The 18,178-nt window shown below is 37.0% G+C and overlaps 1 protein-coding gene across 2 annotated transcripts in view; it reads left to right on the forward strand.

The window, feature by feature from the left end:
• Window positions 1-1,540: 1,540 nt before the first annotated feature.
• LOC308685017 (solute carrier family 45 member 3) overlaps window positions 1,541-18,178 on the forward strand; it is a 28,134-nt gene continuing 11,496 nt past the window's right edge. The window contains exons 1-2 of one of the 2 annotated variants that reach the window (XM_081356444.1): window positions 1,541-1,595; window positions 16,938-17,281. In XM_081356444.1, coding sequence (XP_081212570.1) covers window positions 17,134-17,281 — 148 coding nt within the window. In that variant the 5' untranslated portion in view covers window positions 1,541-1,595; window positions 16,938-17,133. The remainder of the gene's footprint in view (window positions 1,596-16,937; window positions 17,282-18,178) is intronic. The other variant, XM_081356445.1, reaches the window with a different exon arrangement.

Below are 18,178 nucleotides of genomic sequence, written 5' to 3' on the forward strand. Positions count from 1 at the left end.
ACTTTTGATGTGACATGCCTGCGTGTGTCTGCGCTGCATCATAGCAAGTGCAATAAGCAAGAGACGTTACAGTAGCGATCGTAGCTCGGACAGAGCAGGTGGAATGAACCATTGTAAGGGGGAGGGGTGTGACTGAAACAGTAAATACATTATTTGTTTTTTAAATATTAAATCTATGGTCAAAACGGACAAAATACACATTTAGTTGCATGAGGGGCCCTAGCACATTTAATGTATGTATAAAAAAAGAGAAAAGAAATAAGAAAAGAAAAAGGGGGTCTGCTCTTCTGGGCCCTAAATCAGCCTGGGCCCTTAGAATCGTCCTAACCTTCCACCCCTTTACGGCGCCCTTGCTGGTTACCCCTGTTTTGGGTAGGGGACGGAGGTGCATGCTCAGCAGCGGCCCCTCCAGCACAACCACCTCCCCCCTCTCGGCTTGCTGTTTTAACGGCCAGCTCTTTAGCCATCTGAGCCCTTATCATCCAACAACTGTGCCTGACAGAGCACTGTTTATTCAGCCAGGGTGAAACATTGAACGGCCTCCCCTGATGAACTGGCCTATCTATCCTGTTTGTGTGATGAGTGTGGGATGTGTTCATTTTACTTAGAGCTCATCATCTGCGCAGTGCACACTATTTACATGTGTCGTCGATACATAAAAGTGTAGAAACAATAATTGGAAAGTTGATTCTCCTGGTGATTAAGATTTAAAAAGAAGCTGACGCTCAATTTAATAACAGTTTTCTGCAATGTATCATTTGAACACCATAAGCCAGGCCCAGACATTCCTCATGGGATCAGATAGTGGCAAGGACTGTTCTGTTAAAGTTGGCATGAAAGTTGTGATATTCTTTCTTTCCTATTGTGACGTATATATCCGAGTGAAACGGCTTCTCGAACAAGACAGGACTTGATATTGTCCATCTGGAGTTGATTGGATGATTGTGGTTTGCTCTTGCTGTGATCTCATGTGAATGACAGGTTGTTCCACCAGTAAACATTTTGATTTTAAATATTTTGATTAAAGATTACAAGAGCACATACATTTTTATAAAATAATGATATGCATAGCATGGATAAATCATTTAGCCTATCAATATTCCATACATTTTTTTCCATTTTGATGGTAACCAAAGTATGCCGGATGGATGGATGGATAGATAGATAGATATCAACTGTAATATAACTTGTACTAAATTCATTTATAATAGAGACGTCGTTTTGTTTTAATAGGTCACATTAAAAACTTGTTTTTCAGATGCAAATTTAGGCACTTCCATCTATATTAAGCCAAATAAGAAAATCAAGAACTTTTCCTTAAAAAAAAAACGGTCCTTAAAAACCTAAAGAAAATCACGGATCAGACTCTAAAAATGAAGAAGAAACGGAAATTCCATGCACTTTTTTCTCTTCTTTGGTGGTTGACCTAAACTCAATAGGAGGATTTAACCCATCCTCTACACCTCCCGGGTCCGTGCATTGATTCAAGCCTTTCCCCGGATAATTTCAGCACGTCACTGAGTCCTTCCCACAAAGTTGGGAAACAGCGGAGCGTCCGTGAATGCGAGCGGACACACGAGAGCCGCGTCTGGAAGGTAAGACCAGCATGTTCTGTTCCGTATAGTGATTATGCTATATTAAAGCTTTACTTTGTGTCATTGATGTGGTCGAGCTGAGAGAGGTTTCTAAATGAGTGATAAACGCAAGAAACTTGTTCATTGAATTAAAATGACTTCCGCTTCCTGCGTGATAAGCTCGCGCCGCATAAAATCACTAGAGGAGAACAGCAAACATGTTTGTACCGTTATACAAACACGTGAGACGTAAAACTAGCGTTGTTCGCGTGAGGTTGATATTTACTTCATTTTTTTCCAGTAATGTCCACGACATAAACAGTGGGTTTCTTCTTTAGAAGTTTAACGTATAAACCCTGACTCTTTAAACTCTCAAACTTCTTGTACTCTGCCTTTCCAATATATTTGTATGGGGTCCCAAGTGCCACGGTGTTAAACGATTAAACGACTGTTAAACGATTAAAGTCGATTATCTTTTCCCCCCCAAATGAAGCATTTGGTGAGACCCCCGCTGTTTTGACACATGTCTGTGGGGGAGGCAAATACTTAAGTATTTTGAGACATTGTTTAGTCTACCTCATGTTTTTGCTGTGTCTCAAAACATAGCAGGCTGCCTGCATAGACAGCATTTTTGGCGTCATTTGGAATATACTGCATCTTATGCGCGTTCGGAGTCCCGCTTCATAAACGAATCTCCTGTGTGGAGTCAACCTTTTTTCTGAATTATAACTTACCGACTCTTTGAACCATGAACTGTCTCTTTAGTTTCAACCACGTTCGACTCGCAGCCATCCTCGTTTACAACTAGAGAACCGTCTCTATCCGACTCAAAATGATCCAGATTAGCCTACCAACCCTTTATTGCAATTGAAATAGACTTAGGCACGTCTTAAAGCATGTAATAAACTAAACAAACATGTAATTTAAAAGTCGATTATGTTATATTTTCAGATTCAGTTGTTCATTTTTTTAACCGAATGAACTGAAGCTGCAAATTTGGTCACATTTCCATCCACCAGCACAGTTATTATGAGTCACTGCTGACAGCTAGACAATATTTATGGGGAGTCTAGACAAGAATTTATTTATAGCAGTCTCTCTTGACATTGTTCGCCTGAAATTTAATAAACAGAAAATGGCACATCTAAAAGCACATTGCTCAGTGGGAGGGTGGAGTGTGTCTCCACTGTTTCTTTTATACCAGACAGACAAACATAATACATTTAAGAAAGAGTTTTTCCCCCACATTAAGTTCAGCTAAGCATGAAGATGCTTTAGGGCTTGAGATCCAGCACTCCACACCACATCTGCTACTTCCTTGAGAAATGTTCTTCACCCGAAATTCCCTTGCTAGACCAGCTGTACTACTCAGTGTGCCTAATACTACACAAGATCATGCAACCTGCAGAGCCTCTTAAGCTAGGCAAGGTGTTTTGCTTTCTTAATTACACATGCTCCTCTTTCAGCCGTCCAGACTGTTTAAGCACCTTTACCATGTTATAGTAGATTTATAGTCAACACGTTTTGGTTGAAAATGTAATGGTGATCATCTGATTTATTTGAGTAATTTTTGGATAAAAAGAATCATTTGATAACTTTGCATAATAATAATAATAGTAATAATTATTATTATTATTATCATTTTATATTATTATTAATATTATTTATGCAGGTAATGACTGGATGACTGAAAACTAATTTTAATGAAATACTTTTTTTTTTCTACAGAATATATTTTTTTATTTAATATTTATAATTTTTAGGGGATTTTATGATACTAAATTAGCCTATATGTATGTAGTAGTTATAATGCATTTATTCACTTTTTGAGCATGGACCTGAAAATGAAATTCCCAACTTAAACTATCATAAATCTTGAATGCTTTGATGCAACAGACTGATTTTTTTTTATTTTTATTTTTTAAGAGGACACTTGGCAGATTATTTCTCAAGTGAAAAAAGTTTAAAGAAGTGAACTTGAAAAAAGTTAAACAACTTAACTTTTATTGTTGTAAAAATACCATTTTCAAATTTTATTTTCCAAAACGAAATTGACGATATTTTCCTTTCTGAAAATCAAAGCCATAAATCTAAACAAGCTGTGTGCAATTTGAGGTTGATATCTCAAAAGATGAGATTTCAGTAAGATTTTCTTTGGGAGCAGTACCAAACGTTTCCAATAGATGAAATTCGTCTCCCATTCATTTCCAATGCAGTCATTTATGACTGCAAACAATTCAAGTGTAACTATTTTTTTCAGGACCATTTAACCTTTTCGAATCATAGCCATGATTTTTTTTTTTTTTTTTTTTGGTGTGTGTTCACATAGTATTTATTTATTTTTTGCTCAAAAATTATCAAACAGCACCAGAGGGTTATTGTTATGCATAGTTATTAATATAATGGCAGAGAGAGAGAGAGAGAGAGAGAGAGAGAGAGAGAGAGAGAGAGAGAGAGAGAGAGAGAGAATATGTATTCTATTTGGCCAGCCATGAGTTAAAAAAATTATATATATATAATAAAAATTATATAGCCTATGTTTTTTTTATTATATATTTTTTAATTCATGGCTGGCCAAATAGACTGCTTTAGAAACAAGATTATTTGTTGAGTCTTTTGCATATTTGTCTGTCCTCAGTATACTTAGCCAGTATTAGTTACCCTGTTCCAGTTACCCATTATTGTCTCATTAGACAAGAAACGGTTGACATCTGGAATGTAAGTTGCTGTAACTCACCTATAGTAACTCAACTAGTTGGTGGTACTCAAATTGTCATTAAAAGACACAAAAAGCCTCCCTTTGCCTCAAGGTCAGTGTTTACACCGCTAACCTGTAATACTGAGCTATTGCCAGCTGGCTTAAGGTGAATGATGTCTCCACGTCTACACCAAAGGGCCAAGTTCGAAAGATTCGGATGGCTGCCAACCAGCTTTGGAAAGTCACCTTCCATCCTCTTGGCTTGGTCTATTCCTTTCAAGTTGTTCATTCCTTTAATGTTTGCTGACTGGATTTCAGTAAATAATTGGAGGTGCCAACTAAGACCAGACTGAGCAAGTGATGTCTGCTTGAGTTGGAAAATGAAATATATACTCAGATTGATGTGGTGTATTCTAGGACTACAAGACAATGGTGGTGAATGCAGATTTTGTGATGGAAACACTTTGTATTGCATGCCTGAGGCAGTGCGGTTCAAATGGTTTTATTTGCCCTTCATCCTAAGATTGCCGACAAACCCATTTGACCCATCTTGTGTAAAGAATCAAGAATGATTGAAAGGGCATTCATTCAAGATTCATTCATATTTAGCTTTTTTCAGTCATGGCACCCTCACATGTTGTAGAATAAGATGACAAAAGTGATAGAGTATGTGAGAACACTGTGTTTCACTGCCGCTTTACCAGCTGTTGTATTTTTTTTTTGTTTTGTTTTTGCCTCTGCGTACGTGGTCTCAAAGAACTTTCATTACAAAGAACTGGGGAGTTGCAGCCTTGTAGATGGGATATTTTTGGCATCCTTTAAAAAGATGCTGTTTGGTGTAGTCGCAACAACTGACAAGAAAGTATGACTACTTTTTTATATGTCCTTGAACAAATTGCCTTAAAGATGATAGTAATGCTTGACATTGTTTTTCAGCAAAAGTGTGTGAATTTATATATAAATTCTGTTATGTGTGCCTTTTGTTTTGACTCTGCCAAAAATCCTCATTTAAGGCAATGCAATCTAGGTCTTTCCATTGTCTCAACTGTTTATGTCTTTGGTTATGAAGAAAAATTAGTCGAGGTTTGCAAACCTATCATCCTGAATGCTTTCCTAGGGCTTTTAAAAGCTGCATTTAAGGATTTGTCTGTAAGTTAGAACTGTTTAATGTGCCTCTGCCACTCATCAGCAACGTGGCTGGCTGCTAGACATTCTGCATCTTAAACGTCCATTTTGTGTATAATTCAATTTAGAACCCTCTCAGAGTGTTTTCATGGAGACCTCATTACGGGTAGCAAAAAAAGCAACCACAAATTTAATGTCTGCAAATGGAGGCTCCAAAGCTAAGCTTTTTTTCTAATAGCAAGAAATACTTTTATGCAGAGTATCAGGTCAAAATCACAATGGTGTACATGGGGCCCTGAGGACAGGATAAATGAGACTTGTCTTGAAGCATTTTCCCAGAGTGATAATGCCAGATGTTGGTAGAGAAAAGCCACATTGACTGAAGTGTGGGAGAACAGCCTCGTATATAAACGGATGCTTCGGCTGAATAAACAGATTCTGTATTTGCCAGGAAACCCCAAGTTACGAAAAAAGCAAGGGGATGAAATGAATGTTTATGATTTACTGTCCCTTCAAGTAAGTCAATGTCTGGGCGACAGTGAGAAATATGGGTTGGGGGAGAAGGTCTCTTTCATGTAGTGAAAATGATAGAAGAAGACCTTTGATATTTGAGATGCACTGAACTCTTTGAAAGGATAAACTGTGATTTAAGTCAGTTTGGCCATGCGCTTTGATGATCATTTCAGCTTGGCTATTGTTGAGTCATAGATGTTTTTTTGGTGGAGCGTCTCTGCGTTTTGTTGATTCAGTGAATGTTTGAGAGCCTTATGTGGTTCTTTTTGAATGTACACATCCACACCCAAAGTTATATTCCAGTGCCTTTTCATCTGGAAATTCTACATGAAAAGAACTTTGCACTGTAAGTCCAGCTGTTTCCAAAACAATGACATTATCGTCTACAAGAATAGACCAGGTGAGTTTTAAGAGGTGCAGGCAGTAAAAAGTCAATCCCTGGTTATGGATGGGCACGTAAACATAGAAAGAGCTCCTGAATGATTGTAATTTCCCTGTGTTTCCAAATTACGTCTCCTGCATGACGGAATTTTCCACTTGGGAATGGCTGCAAGGCTGCGCCTGCTACTGTGGCACCATTTGTTCCATTCCCTGTTGAAACTTCATCTAATTTTGGGATTTTCTAATTATACAAGTTCTTTTTGAAATAGGAGGAGCAACAAACTTTGGTTAGGCTACTGTCTACAGCATCTTGAAAGGGTTAGGGTCTACTCAATAGTACCTGTTTTACTGTGACTCATTTGGTGAATGTCTATATCCTTACATGACTCATATGGAACTTCAAATTATAGAGGTACTGACTATTGACCATGGTTATGTGGCTCTCTGGAATATTTCATTTTGATTGGCCAATCATTCTGTAGTCAGACTGACGGACAAATTACCAGTGACAAACAAGCGCAACCAGTGTAATTCTTAAATGATTATAGTGGGCCGGTTCAGCGCAATCATTGTAACCTGAAGGATGAATCCCAAACAAATGACTCTAACGAGTCTGTTCTTTTTATCCAGTGTAGTCTGATTCCTGAACAAACGACTCTAGTGAGCCGGTTCTTTTTACTGAATCAAATACATACAACATGATTTGTGTAGTCGGATATCCGAACTAATTAATATAATGAGTCAGTTCTTTTTTATCAATGTAACACATACTTACAACTTAGAGAATTGAATTAGTGTAGTAGTTACTGATATGTATCCCTTAAATGTGCTAAAATAATTGTTAATGAATCCGTTTAAGAAAGGGAACCTTTCTTGTTCATTTCTTTGCTATTCCCATTCCTACTCTGTTTCTTTCTTTCCACATAATAAAATCATTTTAACTAAAATATTTATTGATTTTAGTTATTTAGTTAGTTTTAGTTAGAAAGCATCCATATAATAACCAGGATAATGCAAGATAATCTCCTTCAGGGTGATAAAGGTGATACTGTTTTTCTCCTGTATTTATCTGTATTTATCTGACTGTATTTATCCCTTACTTCTTTTACTCATACTTAATACCTAACAGATCGAATGATTCATAGTCATAAACAGTCCTGAGGACTGTTTTCTCAGGAACAGGGAGTGCGTGTTGTCTTCCTAGAAAATTTCATCATTCCTTCTGCTAACACTAATCACTATTTAATGAACCAAAGATAGATGTCAATAAACGTAGTCATTGCAATAAGGAATGATCCATAGGGAGGAGTGTTGGCACTCAGCCAAAGATGTTCAACAGACAATCCCAGTCACAGGTTTGCTTTAAGGTTCGCTTGATCGACTATAGAGCTGGTAAGTCCCGCCCATCCGTTAAACCCCAAGTGGACCTTTAGGTTGAAAAATCGTCAATGAAAGTGAATGGGAGAAAATAATTATTTTCTGGTCCTGTTTGAATTGTGCCATGAATGTGAACATATGTTGTCTATGAATTTTTTATATAATTTTTCATGTTATGAGTTTGACAGTATATGGTATGATTCTTCGTCTAGCAGTTGTGGAAAAGACATAACGAGAAAGACTACATGTCGCCTATGCGACATCACCCCATAAAGTTGACTTACCCGTGGTTTTCGCCAACCTCAACGATTTTGTCCTCTCCCTGAAAGAAGGCGGTGGGACACAGACATGTTTAGCGGGATCCGTGAGCTAGTGTCCGTGTGCGAGTGGTGGTGACGTTTCAAACGCGTCGAAAGCAGCGAAGAGTTGTAGTCCACAAAGTGCTCTCACACAAAGTCTAACCGTATCAAACTTCTACCCGCTAAATTGTAGCATTCTTTACACGAAAAATTATATATAAAATTCCCAGACAACATATGTTCACATTCATGGCACAATTCAAACGGGACCAGAAAATAATTATTTTCTCCCATTCACTTGCATTGACGATTTTTCAACCTAGAGGTCCAATGGGGTTAGCGGAAGGGGCGGGACTTAACAGCGCTATACTGATGACATTTTACATTTGTTTCATATATCATACCACAATAACTGTAGCTGTTCGTTGTAGCTACATTGATTCATACATCTTAGCTTAAAGACAGTATAATGTCGTTCTAAACCTATATGACTTTCTTCTGTGAAAAATGTCTCAGTGTGTGTTTGTCTGTACAGTGAATGTAAATGGGGTCCAAATTTGTTTTGGACTCAATTGACTTTCACTGTACATACAAAAGCAGTTAACATTCAAAGTGCGTTAGGGTATGGATTAGCATAAGGGTATGTTTTGGTGTTGAGGTAATGTTGGGGAGGGTTGTAGAAGATTTTGGCCTCGGGGTTGGGAGGTAGAGGTGTGAGAAAGGTCTGTCCTTATGTGCAGTCTAACCTGATCTGGGCCATTATTGCAGGTTTTTTTGGCTGGGAAATGAGATGAATAAGGGGGTAGGTGGGTGGGCTGGACAAGAGGAGGGTATAGAGAGAATAAAGTCCTGAGGTGGAACTGATATGAATCTATTCTTTGTTTCGTATCAGTGTTGGGCTGCTGTGCTGGGGGCTATGTTTAGTGTTGTTTGGGGCCTGAGATGACAGGATTTTGGTGTCTAAGAAGAGGATTTCTGTCCTTGCAGGGGGTTTTCCATCACACACAGGTCGGGGCAAAGAAGGGAGAATATAATGGGAGAATAAGGGTGAGAATTAGTTTAAAGGTAGCAGAAAGAATTGTGTACTGTTTGGTAAGGTTTCTAAATGTTTGTGTGTCCAAAACACTTTCATTATTCATATTGCCTTAGAGCAAATTGTGCATGCTGTGAGAGAAATGTGTGTAATCTGGCTGCTTTGAAAGTACAATGGCGATGAAGTGATGCTTTAGCTATACCTATAGAAGAATTCCAATGTTTGGTATTTGCTAAGGCCATGAATGTTGATGCTGCAATGCTTCAAATCTACATTTTTCCTCTACATTTATATTTAAAAATAATATGCACATTAGTGCTATTTATTTAACAAGTACAGTGAAGAAATAACATAGTTGTGAAATATTGTAATGATATTACATTTCTTAAGTTTTGACTGAAGAAGTTAAATTTAAAGACCAACACACAATTTAGCTAGTCTGACTAGTCTTCAGCCAGCGAATTTGAAGTCCTTCCTTTCCAGAACTTTCCGGTAATTTCATAGCACTCCATTAGAGAGGATCAGCGCTCGCATTTTTGTGTCTCTCAGGTCATCGGCAGCCCACATTCCTCTCTCTTTTGACCTGATAAGTGTCTTTCTGTATCAGATAGCTGAGCGCTCCTCTCCCGGGAGCTGCATAAAGCCTGAGTGTGAACAGCCTCTACAGATTGTGTGTCTGCACCTGAACCTGATACCATTGGGTGAGAAAGTGTGGGATCTTACAGTTCAGAGAAGACAACTTCTCGCTTTTGCAATGCATTGCTAGCTGGGCGAAGTAGCAGTAAAATTATATCCCAATATTATCAACCATTTGATGATATAGAGTATATCTCTCTTATTATGTAGGCCTATTGATTTGTCCTAAAATGAATTGATTTAATTTTTTTCAGAAGAACCATTATTTCAGTGGATTCAAAGCGTTTTATTTAGAAAGTAAAAGTACAGTAAAAATCTATTTAAAAATAATCATGTGTGTTTTCTGCACTGTTTTCACTAAATTAACAAAAACATCTATACTTATTTTTTCTTTTATATGCATACATTTAATAATGAATAGAAATAAACAGTAATATTTATTTTTTTATGACATGAAAAATGCTTCCTGGGGACTGAACACTTTTGAGTTGACCAACATTGAATCAGATTTCAGAATTGACTATTTGAAATGGACTATTTGAACGGAATCTCGGAAGTGAATCATTGTGATATTTATATTGATACTTAATTTCATATCACCAGCAAATAGCTATACCATCACAATAATTTCTGTAATGTCAAACAAGTAAATTTTTGAGTAATTAATTTACTATTTTCTATTTCTTTTAGGGGTCAGGGTGTAACAGTTTTCGGTAAAAAATCTAACCAAACTGTTCTACACCCAAAGTTCGGCATGCACTTGCACCGCGGTTAATTTCAAATCTGACGAGGCGTCTATAATGAAAACAGAGAGTTCTGCAAATTAATGTTTCTGTCGATGAATGCGCGGTCCAATCAACTGTTAATATGTACATTTATTTCTGACATAAAGGCCCAAGTATCCGTCTCATGCAAAGTTGAGCACACAAGCTTTTCAAAGTATACTCTTTTGGCCATGAGCGCTGAAAGATGCTTTCTAGTGGACTTTGTATTCAAGCGCTCAAGTTACTCGCACGTGGGCTGTTGTATGTGCACCCTCCTAATTACAGAAATTGCATATTAAGTATTAATATTACTAAAGGTAGGCTACTTATAATTAAGTAACTAAACCTTGAGTATTTCGAACCGTTACACCCCTACCTTCTCATTTTAACAAATAACTACATTGCTGTAATATTTGATGTTTAATCTAGATGTTCTTCATAAAACAACTTGAGAAAAAACTGTCAAGTGTCTTTGAGTGAAGGTTTATCATATGATCGGGCCGAGTGCCGAGGTCAGGGGTCGCTCTAACGGATGCTAGGAAAAGATTAATGCCTTCAGGTCATGCCATTGTCGTGTGATCTCAGTTAAGAGAAGTATTACGCCAAGACTGTCCCTACAATCAAGACCAGGATTCATCAAGGTGGAGTCCCAGACAAAGTCCGAGACTTTAAGTCGACTGCTAAATAGCTTGTCTACGTGGAATGTTAATTGTGGGATTAGAGCTCCAGCGTCGCCTCGGTCTCATCTCACTTTCAGCCAAACCACTGTTGAACATCATCTGAGGTTTTTGGTTGGACGTCCACTGTTGCTTGTGGTTCTGATGTCACTCTGGAGAAACGTTCTCCTCGGCTTTAAGTTCAGACATTCGCGCTGTTGTTAAGAGTGTTTCTAAGACTCTTAAGACTTGATAAAAGCTTAACTGAAAGGGCTTGATTCCTCAGTATCTCAAGTTACTAACATTGGCTCAACGTTCACAAAGCCTGTTTTGTATGGTAATAATGCCCTTCAGAGTCATTAAAGCTTATCTGCGGGGGCAGAGGGGGTTGCGGTATTGAATAGGTCTGGGATTGTGGTGTACGAGAGGAGCAATGGTGGTGTCAAAAGATCTTAACCTGGTAGCAGTGCTCAAACCATTTCAGATCAGGTGGTTAGACCATGTTTACAAGAAACGTGCATTACGGTGATCAGTAGACATGATGAAATGGTTTTGGAGATGTAAAAATGGGGCCATTATTCTGGCTGAATGACCCAGTGCCTTTGCTTAGCGTGATTCATGTCACGGTAAAGGCACGCCAGGTTTAAAGCAAACACATGTGGCTTTCATTTGACATATAATTTAAAGCACGTCAAACATGCTGCTAAATTCTATACGGTAGCTCCGCTTATAACTCCCAGCTTCCCCTGTGTCTCTGAACCATGATACCACTGGAACGATAACACTTTTAAAGCCCTTTGAGTGACACATCTCCTTGAATTGTCACTTTTCATTATGTCAAATTCTCCCCTTGGTAACAAGGGTCTGAAATTAACTCGAGTAACACAATCGTTCATGCTGTCCTTAGTTTGCATTGCTTAAAAGGAATGTTCCATGGCAAAGCCTAATGTTAATCACTAAAGCAAATAAACAGAGCTACAGGACTTTCCTGTAGTTCAAACAGTAAAGCGTTGGCACTTGCAATGCCAAGGTCATCATGGGATCGATTCCCAGGGAAAGCAAGAACTGATAAGAAAGTAAATGTGTACATTGAAATGCAATGTAAGTATCCAAATGGGTAAAAGCTTCTGTCAAATGCATAAATGTAAATGTAAATAACTTGGACTCGTTCCATAATAATTTAAAGAAAATTCATTATTTTAAAGAACAATTGGTAAGACTTTACAATAAGGTTTTGTTTGTTAACATTGGCTAACTACATTACATAAACTGACTGTGTATATTACATCTAAAGCATTTATTCATCTTAGTAAATGTTAATTTCAACATTTTATTCAATGGACCTGAGCTAACATGAACTAACAATGTACACTTGTATTTTTTATTAACTAACATTACCAAAGTTTAACAGATACCATTACAAATGTATTGCTTATTGCCAGTTTATATAACTTAAAGCATTAACTAATGTTAACTAATGGAACCTTATTGTCAAGTGTTACCGAAAATGTTTAAGTTAAAAATAGAAATGTGAAGCTCTTGTTTTGGCTCTTGAATTAATCTAGATCATTCTTTTGAGCTGAAAAATACTTTTAAAGTAAATAAGTTATGCATTATCGACATAATTAGCCTATACTGTGAAGTATGTGTCAGTAATTTGTTGGATAGTTACATCACGTGTCATATAAACGTGACCTGGTTTAACAGCTTTACATGGTCGTCGAAGTAGAATAATTGGATTTGTATTTCATACAAGGTCAGTCATAATGGTACATTGGCTTTTTTTTAACAATATTGAATGATAAGTGACTGTCTTTTTTAGAGAGTCATTGAGTGATTTATTAAAAAACATTGATTAATTTACACGTGATGTATTTTTGAGGGAGTCATTGAATCAACTCAGCTAATTCATTCAAGATACCAATTCATTCAGGAAAACAATACCACTACTGTGTGGAACAAACAAGAACTATGTGTGCAGAACAATAGCGGAATAAACAAAATAACACAAATATTGTGCTTAAAATTCATGTTACTCAATTTCAACTTCCTTTTTATTGATTTATTTTATGAAACAAACTGACATTTTACTGTTTATATCATTCCCCTTGTCTATGTTTACATGTTCTAAAGAGATTAGCAGTCTTCTTATTATTTGTAGGGATTTTTTTAGCGACTCTCTCTGCAGGTTACATCGTCCCCCCCCCCCCCCATTCAACAAGTGTCTTTGAATCATTTGATAAACCTATTTGTTTAAAGGCACTGATCCATTCAGAACCAAAGCAAGTGATGTCTTTGTGAGTGAGTCATTGAATCAAGCTGATTTATTCAAAACTGATTCAATTAGGAAAGAAACACCGCTACTGTCCACTACAACAATGACAAGGATAACAAAATAACCTGCAAAATTGTATCAAAAATGTTTGTTGAATACAGAACCAGACTTAATTAAATAATGCTTAACGATGTCACAAATGCTGTTGGACTGAAAAACAGACCATATCAGAGCTATAGGAGATGGTGGGATAATTCAACCCATCTACATCAGAAAAGTCAATTAACTACGACTACGGCATTAATGTGCCTCTCTTTTGTAATAAGTCGTCAATAAGGATGACCTTGAGGGCTAGAGGAGGGGGAAGTTGTAATGGGATGGGTGAAAAGTAGGGGGTTGTCTAGTCATTGGGACAGCAGGATGGAGGTCCTACAGAGATGGACTGGGATAGACCCCTGATGGGCTTCTTTCAGGACTGAAGGAATGGGTGTGAAATGGTTGCGTCTGTGGAGCCCCATTTTGGCATATGCTTTGTGCTGAAGTATTGTGGTTGTTTTTTTCTTTGACCATCCATTAATGGACCATATGATGAAATCGTTATTAGATATTTCACAAATTCACACAATCTTGAGCCATTTATGCTGAAATGGGCACTTTTTGGTGGTGCAAGACGTTTAGACTTCACTATATTTAGATTAAACATACTCTAATTAATCCTTGTTTATTTGAATGCTTAAAATAAGTCAACTATGAGGCATAATACAATAATGAAATACAGAATGCAAATTAAGTCTTTGTTATATATTTGGTTTGTTTTGGTCTCTTGACTATAGTCCTATTTAAAAACCTGTTTAATGCAAAAGGAACTTGTATATTTGAATCTTTTCTGCAAACTTTCTTATAGATTATTTAAATGGAGATGATATGCTTTCTGTTTGCCAATGGTGAGCAGATGGCTCACATGGATGGAGGAATGTAACACCAAATATGAATTTAGCACCTGGTTGTTTTTCATCCTCCTGAAAGGTGGCGGCTGCTCTGAGTGTTCTCACACGTCTCATAATCAGATGGCAGGGTGACAGTCATCTTTCAGAACCAGAGACGCAAAACTCGCCGCCGCTCATGGTTTAATATCTGAGCTCAGGAAGAGCTTGATGTAATCTAGAGAGAGTCTCAGCACTTTAACCATTATCGAGAGCAATTTGGAAGCAAATCAAGTTACCTGAAGTGCTTAGAGAGAAGTAAGTGATAGAATATTATCTGTTCTTGTTGAAATAATGTTTTTAGTCTTTTTTTCTAGTGTGCTTTGCCTCTTACTCAAGTTCTAACAATGTTCATTTGCATTTGAAAAGCAAATAGCTTCTCTCTACATGGTCAGAATGTGAAAAGCCTTGTTGTTGGAAGTTTCTTGTCATTTTGAGAGAAGACGTCCTTCACCTGATTGACATGTCATGCCCAGGAGAGTTGTGGGAGGAAATTATATTCGGAGAGGGAGAGCGCTGGTGTTGTATTTCGTATAGGAGATGCTTTGTTTGTACATGTATGGAGAAGATGCCGGGTTGTGGATGAAAGTTGGTGTGTGGATGTAAATATTGTTGCTATCTGATTTGATTATATAAATGAACAGCTTGGCATAAAAGAAAGGGTTGCAACTAATGATTATTTTGATAATCAACTAATCTAATTAGAAGGATTTATTGACTATTCAGATGATTAATGAAACAATGAATCAACAGCTTTAATGTACAGTGTATGCCTTTTCTTCAGAGGTTGTGTGTTAAGTCAAGATTACAAGATGAAGTATCCATCTTTTGAATTAATAATTATGGCCAACCTACTTCAACAAAAAAAATAACTTTTTCACATTTTAGTTTCCTTAAAAAGGTTAAAATAATATAAAAATTTAATATAGAAAAGCAATATATATATATATTTTATAATATAATGTAAATATTATTTAAATATAATAAATATATATATACTTTTATATGTACTTATATTTTTATTTAAAATAGTGCTATCTTTATTATTGATTGTGCATCAGTAACTGTTTTGTATGATGGAAGCCCATTTCTGCCTAATCATGTTTTGGGAAATCATGTAAAAGCCATATAATTATGACTTCTAAGTCAAAAGTATGGCATACTAAGTTATAATTATGACGTAAAAGGTCAAATTTAAGACATAAGTCAACATTGACAAAAAGTCCAAATATGACATAAAAAGTCAACATTGACAAATTCATAGTTCTGAAATAAGTCATAATTGGTAGAAGTCAAAATGATACAAAGTAATGACAAAAAGTCATAATTATGACTTTTTATATATCACTTGATTCACCATGACTGAACAGAAGTACAGTAACTTTCCAATAACGTATTGTCTTTTACGTATTTTCACATAAATTGCTTATAGTATTTGACATTTTGAATGTAGATACATTTTACCACTCCTATGTTTGGAAATGAGCAACTCTCAAGTTGGATAGATTTTTACCTGAATCCATGTGTCACGGCATGGATACCACTGTGAATTTGTTTTCTGTTATTACAAATTTAGTTTAATTACTTGTAAACTTCAGTTTAGACTCTTAGACTTGAATATTCAAGTCAACAACCATCACAGTGTGTCTCACTGGAATGTTCCAGAATAAGCATGAGTGACCTGCTGAAGAAAACAAACCCTGATATTAGTCATAAAAAATTCATAATTGCACAATCTCTCCCGGTGAACAAAAAGCAGCCACAGAGTAACGCTGTCAATGCTCGGTTCTCCACTGGAAGCAGTAAAAATCTGACTCATTAATGTTGCTTTTCATGAACAAAGGCTGCTAATTAGAGGTGGCAACTGCATTGAGGAGGCCCGGTCGAATCAGCCCTGAGTGAATGAGCTAATGACAGAGAGCGTAGGGAAGGCGGGCCTCAGACAGGGTGACCTTAGTGTGGCCTGAGGGTGAAGAATGGGGAGAAAAACCTCCGCAGGAATGTGTTTCATACTGTCCATCACACAAAGGGATCATGCACACCTTTTATTTAGTTTAAAAGATGCTTAAAATTCAGTAATAATGTCGATTTGATGACACTGACTCTATTGGATGAGAACAAAAAGTTGAGCTTAATGATGACACTATTGTCTTTTGTAGAGCTGCTTATAGCTGAAATTTAACTTGTTTCATAATTGATGATATTTACACAGTTATTGAACTGAACTGAATCAACAATGAACTGACTTGCGCTGAATAACGACAATAGAGCTGCTTATAGCAGAATTGAACTTGTTCCATAATTTTTTACTTTACACAGTTATTGAACTGAACTGAATCAACAATGAACTGACTTGTGCTGAATAACAACACTATTGTCTTCTGTAGAGCTGCATATAGCAGAATTTAAATTCTTTCATATTTGAACTTCACACAGTTATTGAACTGAACTGAATCAACATTGAAATGACTTTCGCCGAATAAGGACACTATTGTCTTCTGTAGAGTTGCTTATTGCAGAATTTTGTGTCATTTATTCTGTTTATTATTGTGACGCTGCTTTAAAACAATCTGTATTTTATGAAGTGATATATAAATAAAGGTGACTTCACTCTTCCTTTCAGATCAAGAATGCTGAAGACACGATGGATCCCCTAGTTCATCTGAGCCCGTTGAGAGTCCGCATCTCTGCCCTCCTGCACCCCACGTGCCCACCTCGTCCCTGGGCACCCAACCCTGCGCCGTTCTCCTTCTCCAGCAAGCTTCAGTAGACTTTTCACACCGACACACGGGAGAAAGGTAAACCCTTCCTGTGTAAATATGACTGGATGGAGGTCTCAGTGGCGTCTGGTCCTACTGAACTCGCTGACATGTGGCCTGGAGATCTGCGTGGCAGCTGGGATCACCTACGTGCCGCCTCTGCTGCTGGAAGCTGGCGTGGAGGAACAGTATATGACGATGGTTTTAGGTAAGGCTTCATCTTAACTGTGGAATGTCAATCCAATGTTTAAACCAAGGGCTGCGCTGTAAACAGCAAGTCAAGGTTGTTTCCCATTAAGGAGTTGATCCTATAATGGGGGGTCATTATCATAATTACTGGCTAAATCACTCGCTGCCCCATCCAGGTGGTAATCAGGTGCTAATTGGAAGGCACCGGGCTGCAGGAAGAGGCCCAGAGGCTCCAAGGGTCAGCAGCTGTATGGAAGCTTGTATAGTTTTACTGCATCCTGTTAAAATTCTGTAGGACTTTCCTCTGGACTTTCAGCAGATAATATAGTCATCACGGGCTGCCTCAGAGTTATTTAACTCTGTTATTTATCTCCTCATTTTTTTCAAAAATGTCACTTTGGTAATTGATTGGAACCTTTAAAAAACAGGTAGATGAAGATCTACTCTTCAGTGGTCTTGCTTTTTAAATAAAAAAAAATATATATATTATATAAATAATTAATATTAGTTTAAATCTTTATACACTAACACTACTGTTCAAAAGTTTGGGTCAGCAAATATTTTTTTAAGAAACTGATGCTTTTATTCAGCAAGGATGCATTAAATAGATCAAATGTGACTAAATACTTTATTCTGTTTATATGCAGATTTTTTTTCTCTTTTTGAAAGAAATTAATACTTTTATCAATGGCGCATCAATTGGTCAAAAGTGAGAGCAAAGACACTTATAATGCTATAAAAGATATACATTTCAAATAAATGCTGTTCTTTTGAACTTTCTATTCATTCAAAAAATCCTGAAAAAAACATTGGGTTCCAAAAATATTTAGAGAATCAGCATATTAGAATGATTTCTGAAGGATCATGTGACACTGAAGACTGCACCTGCCACCAAAGGATTACATTACATTTCAAA

The sequence above is a fragment of the Scardinius erythrophthalmus genome, assembly GCF_964197995.2.
Source record: "Scardinius erythrophthalmus genome assembly, chromosome: 24".
NCBI lineage: Eukaryota > Metazoa > Chordata > Actinopteri > Cypriniformes > Leuciscidae > Scardinius > Scardinius erythrophthalmus.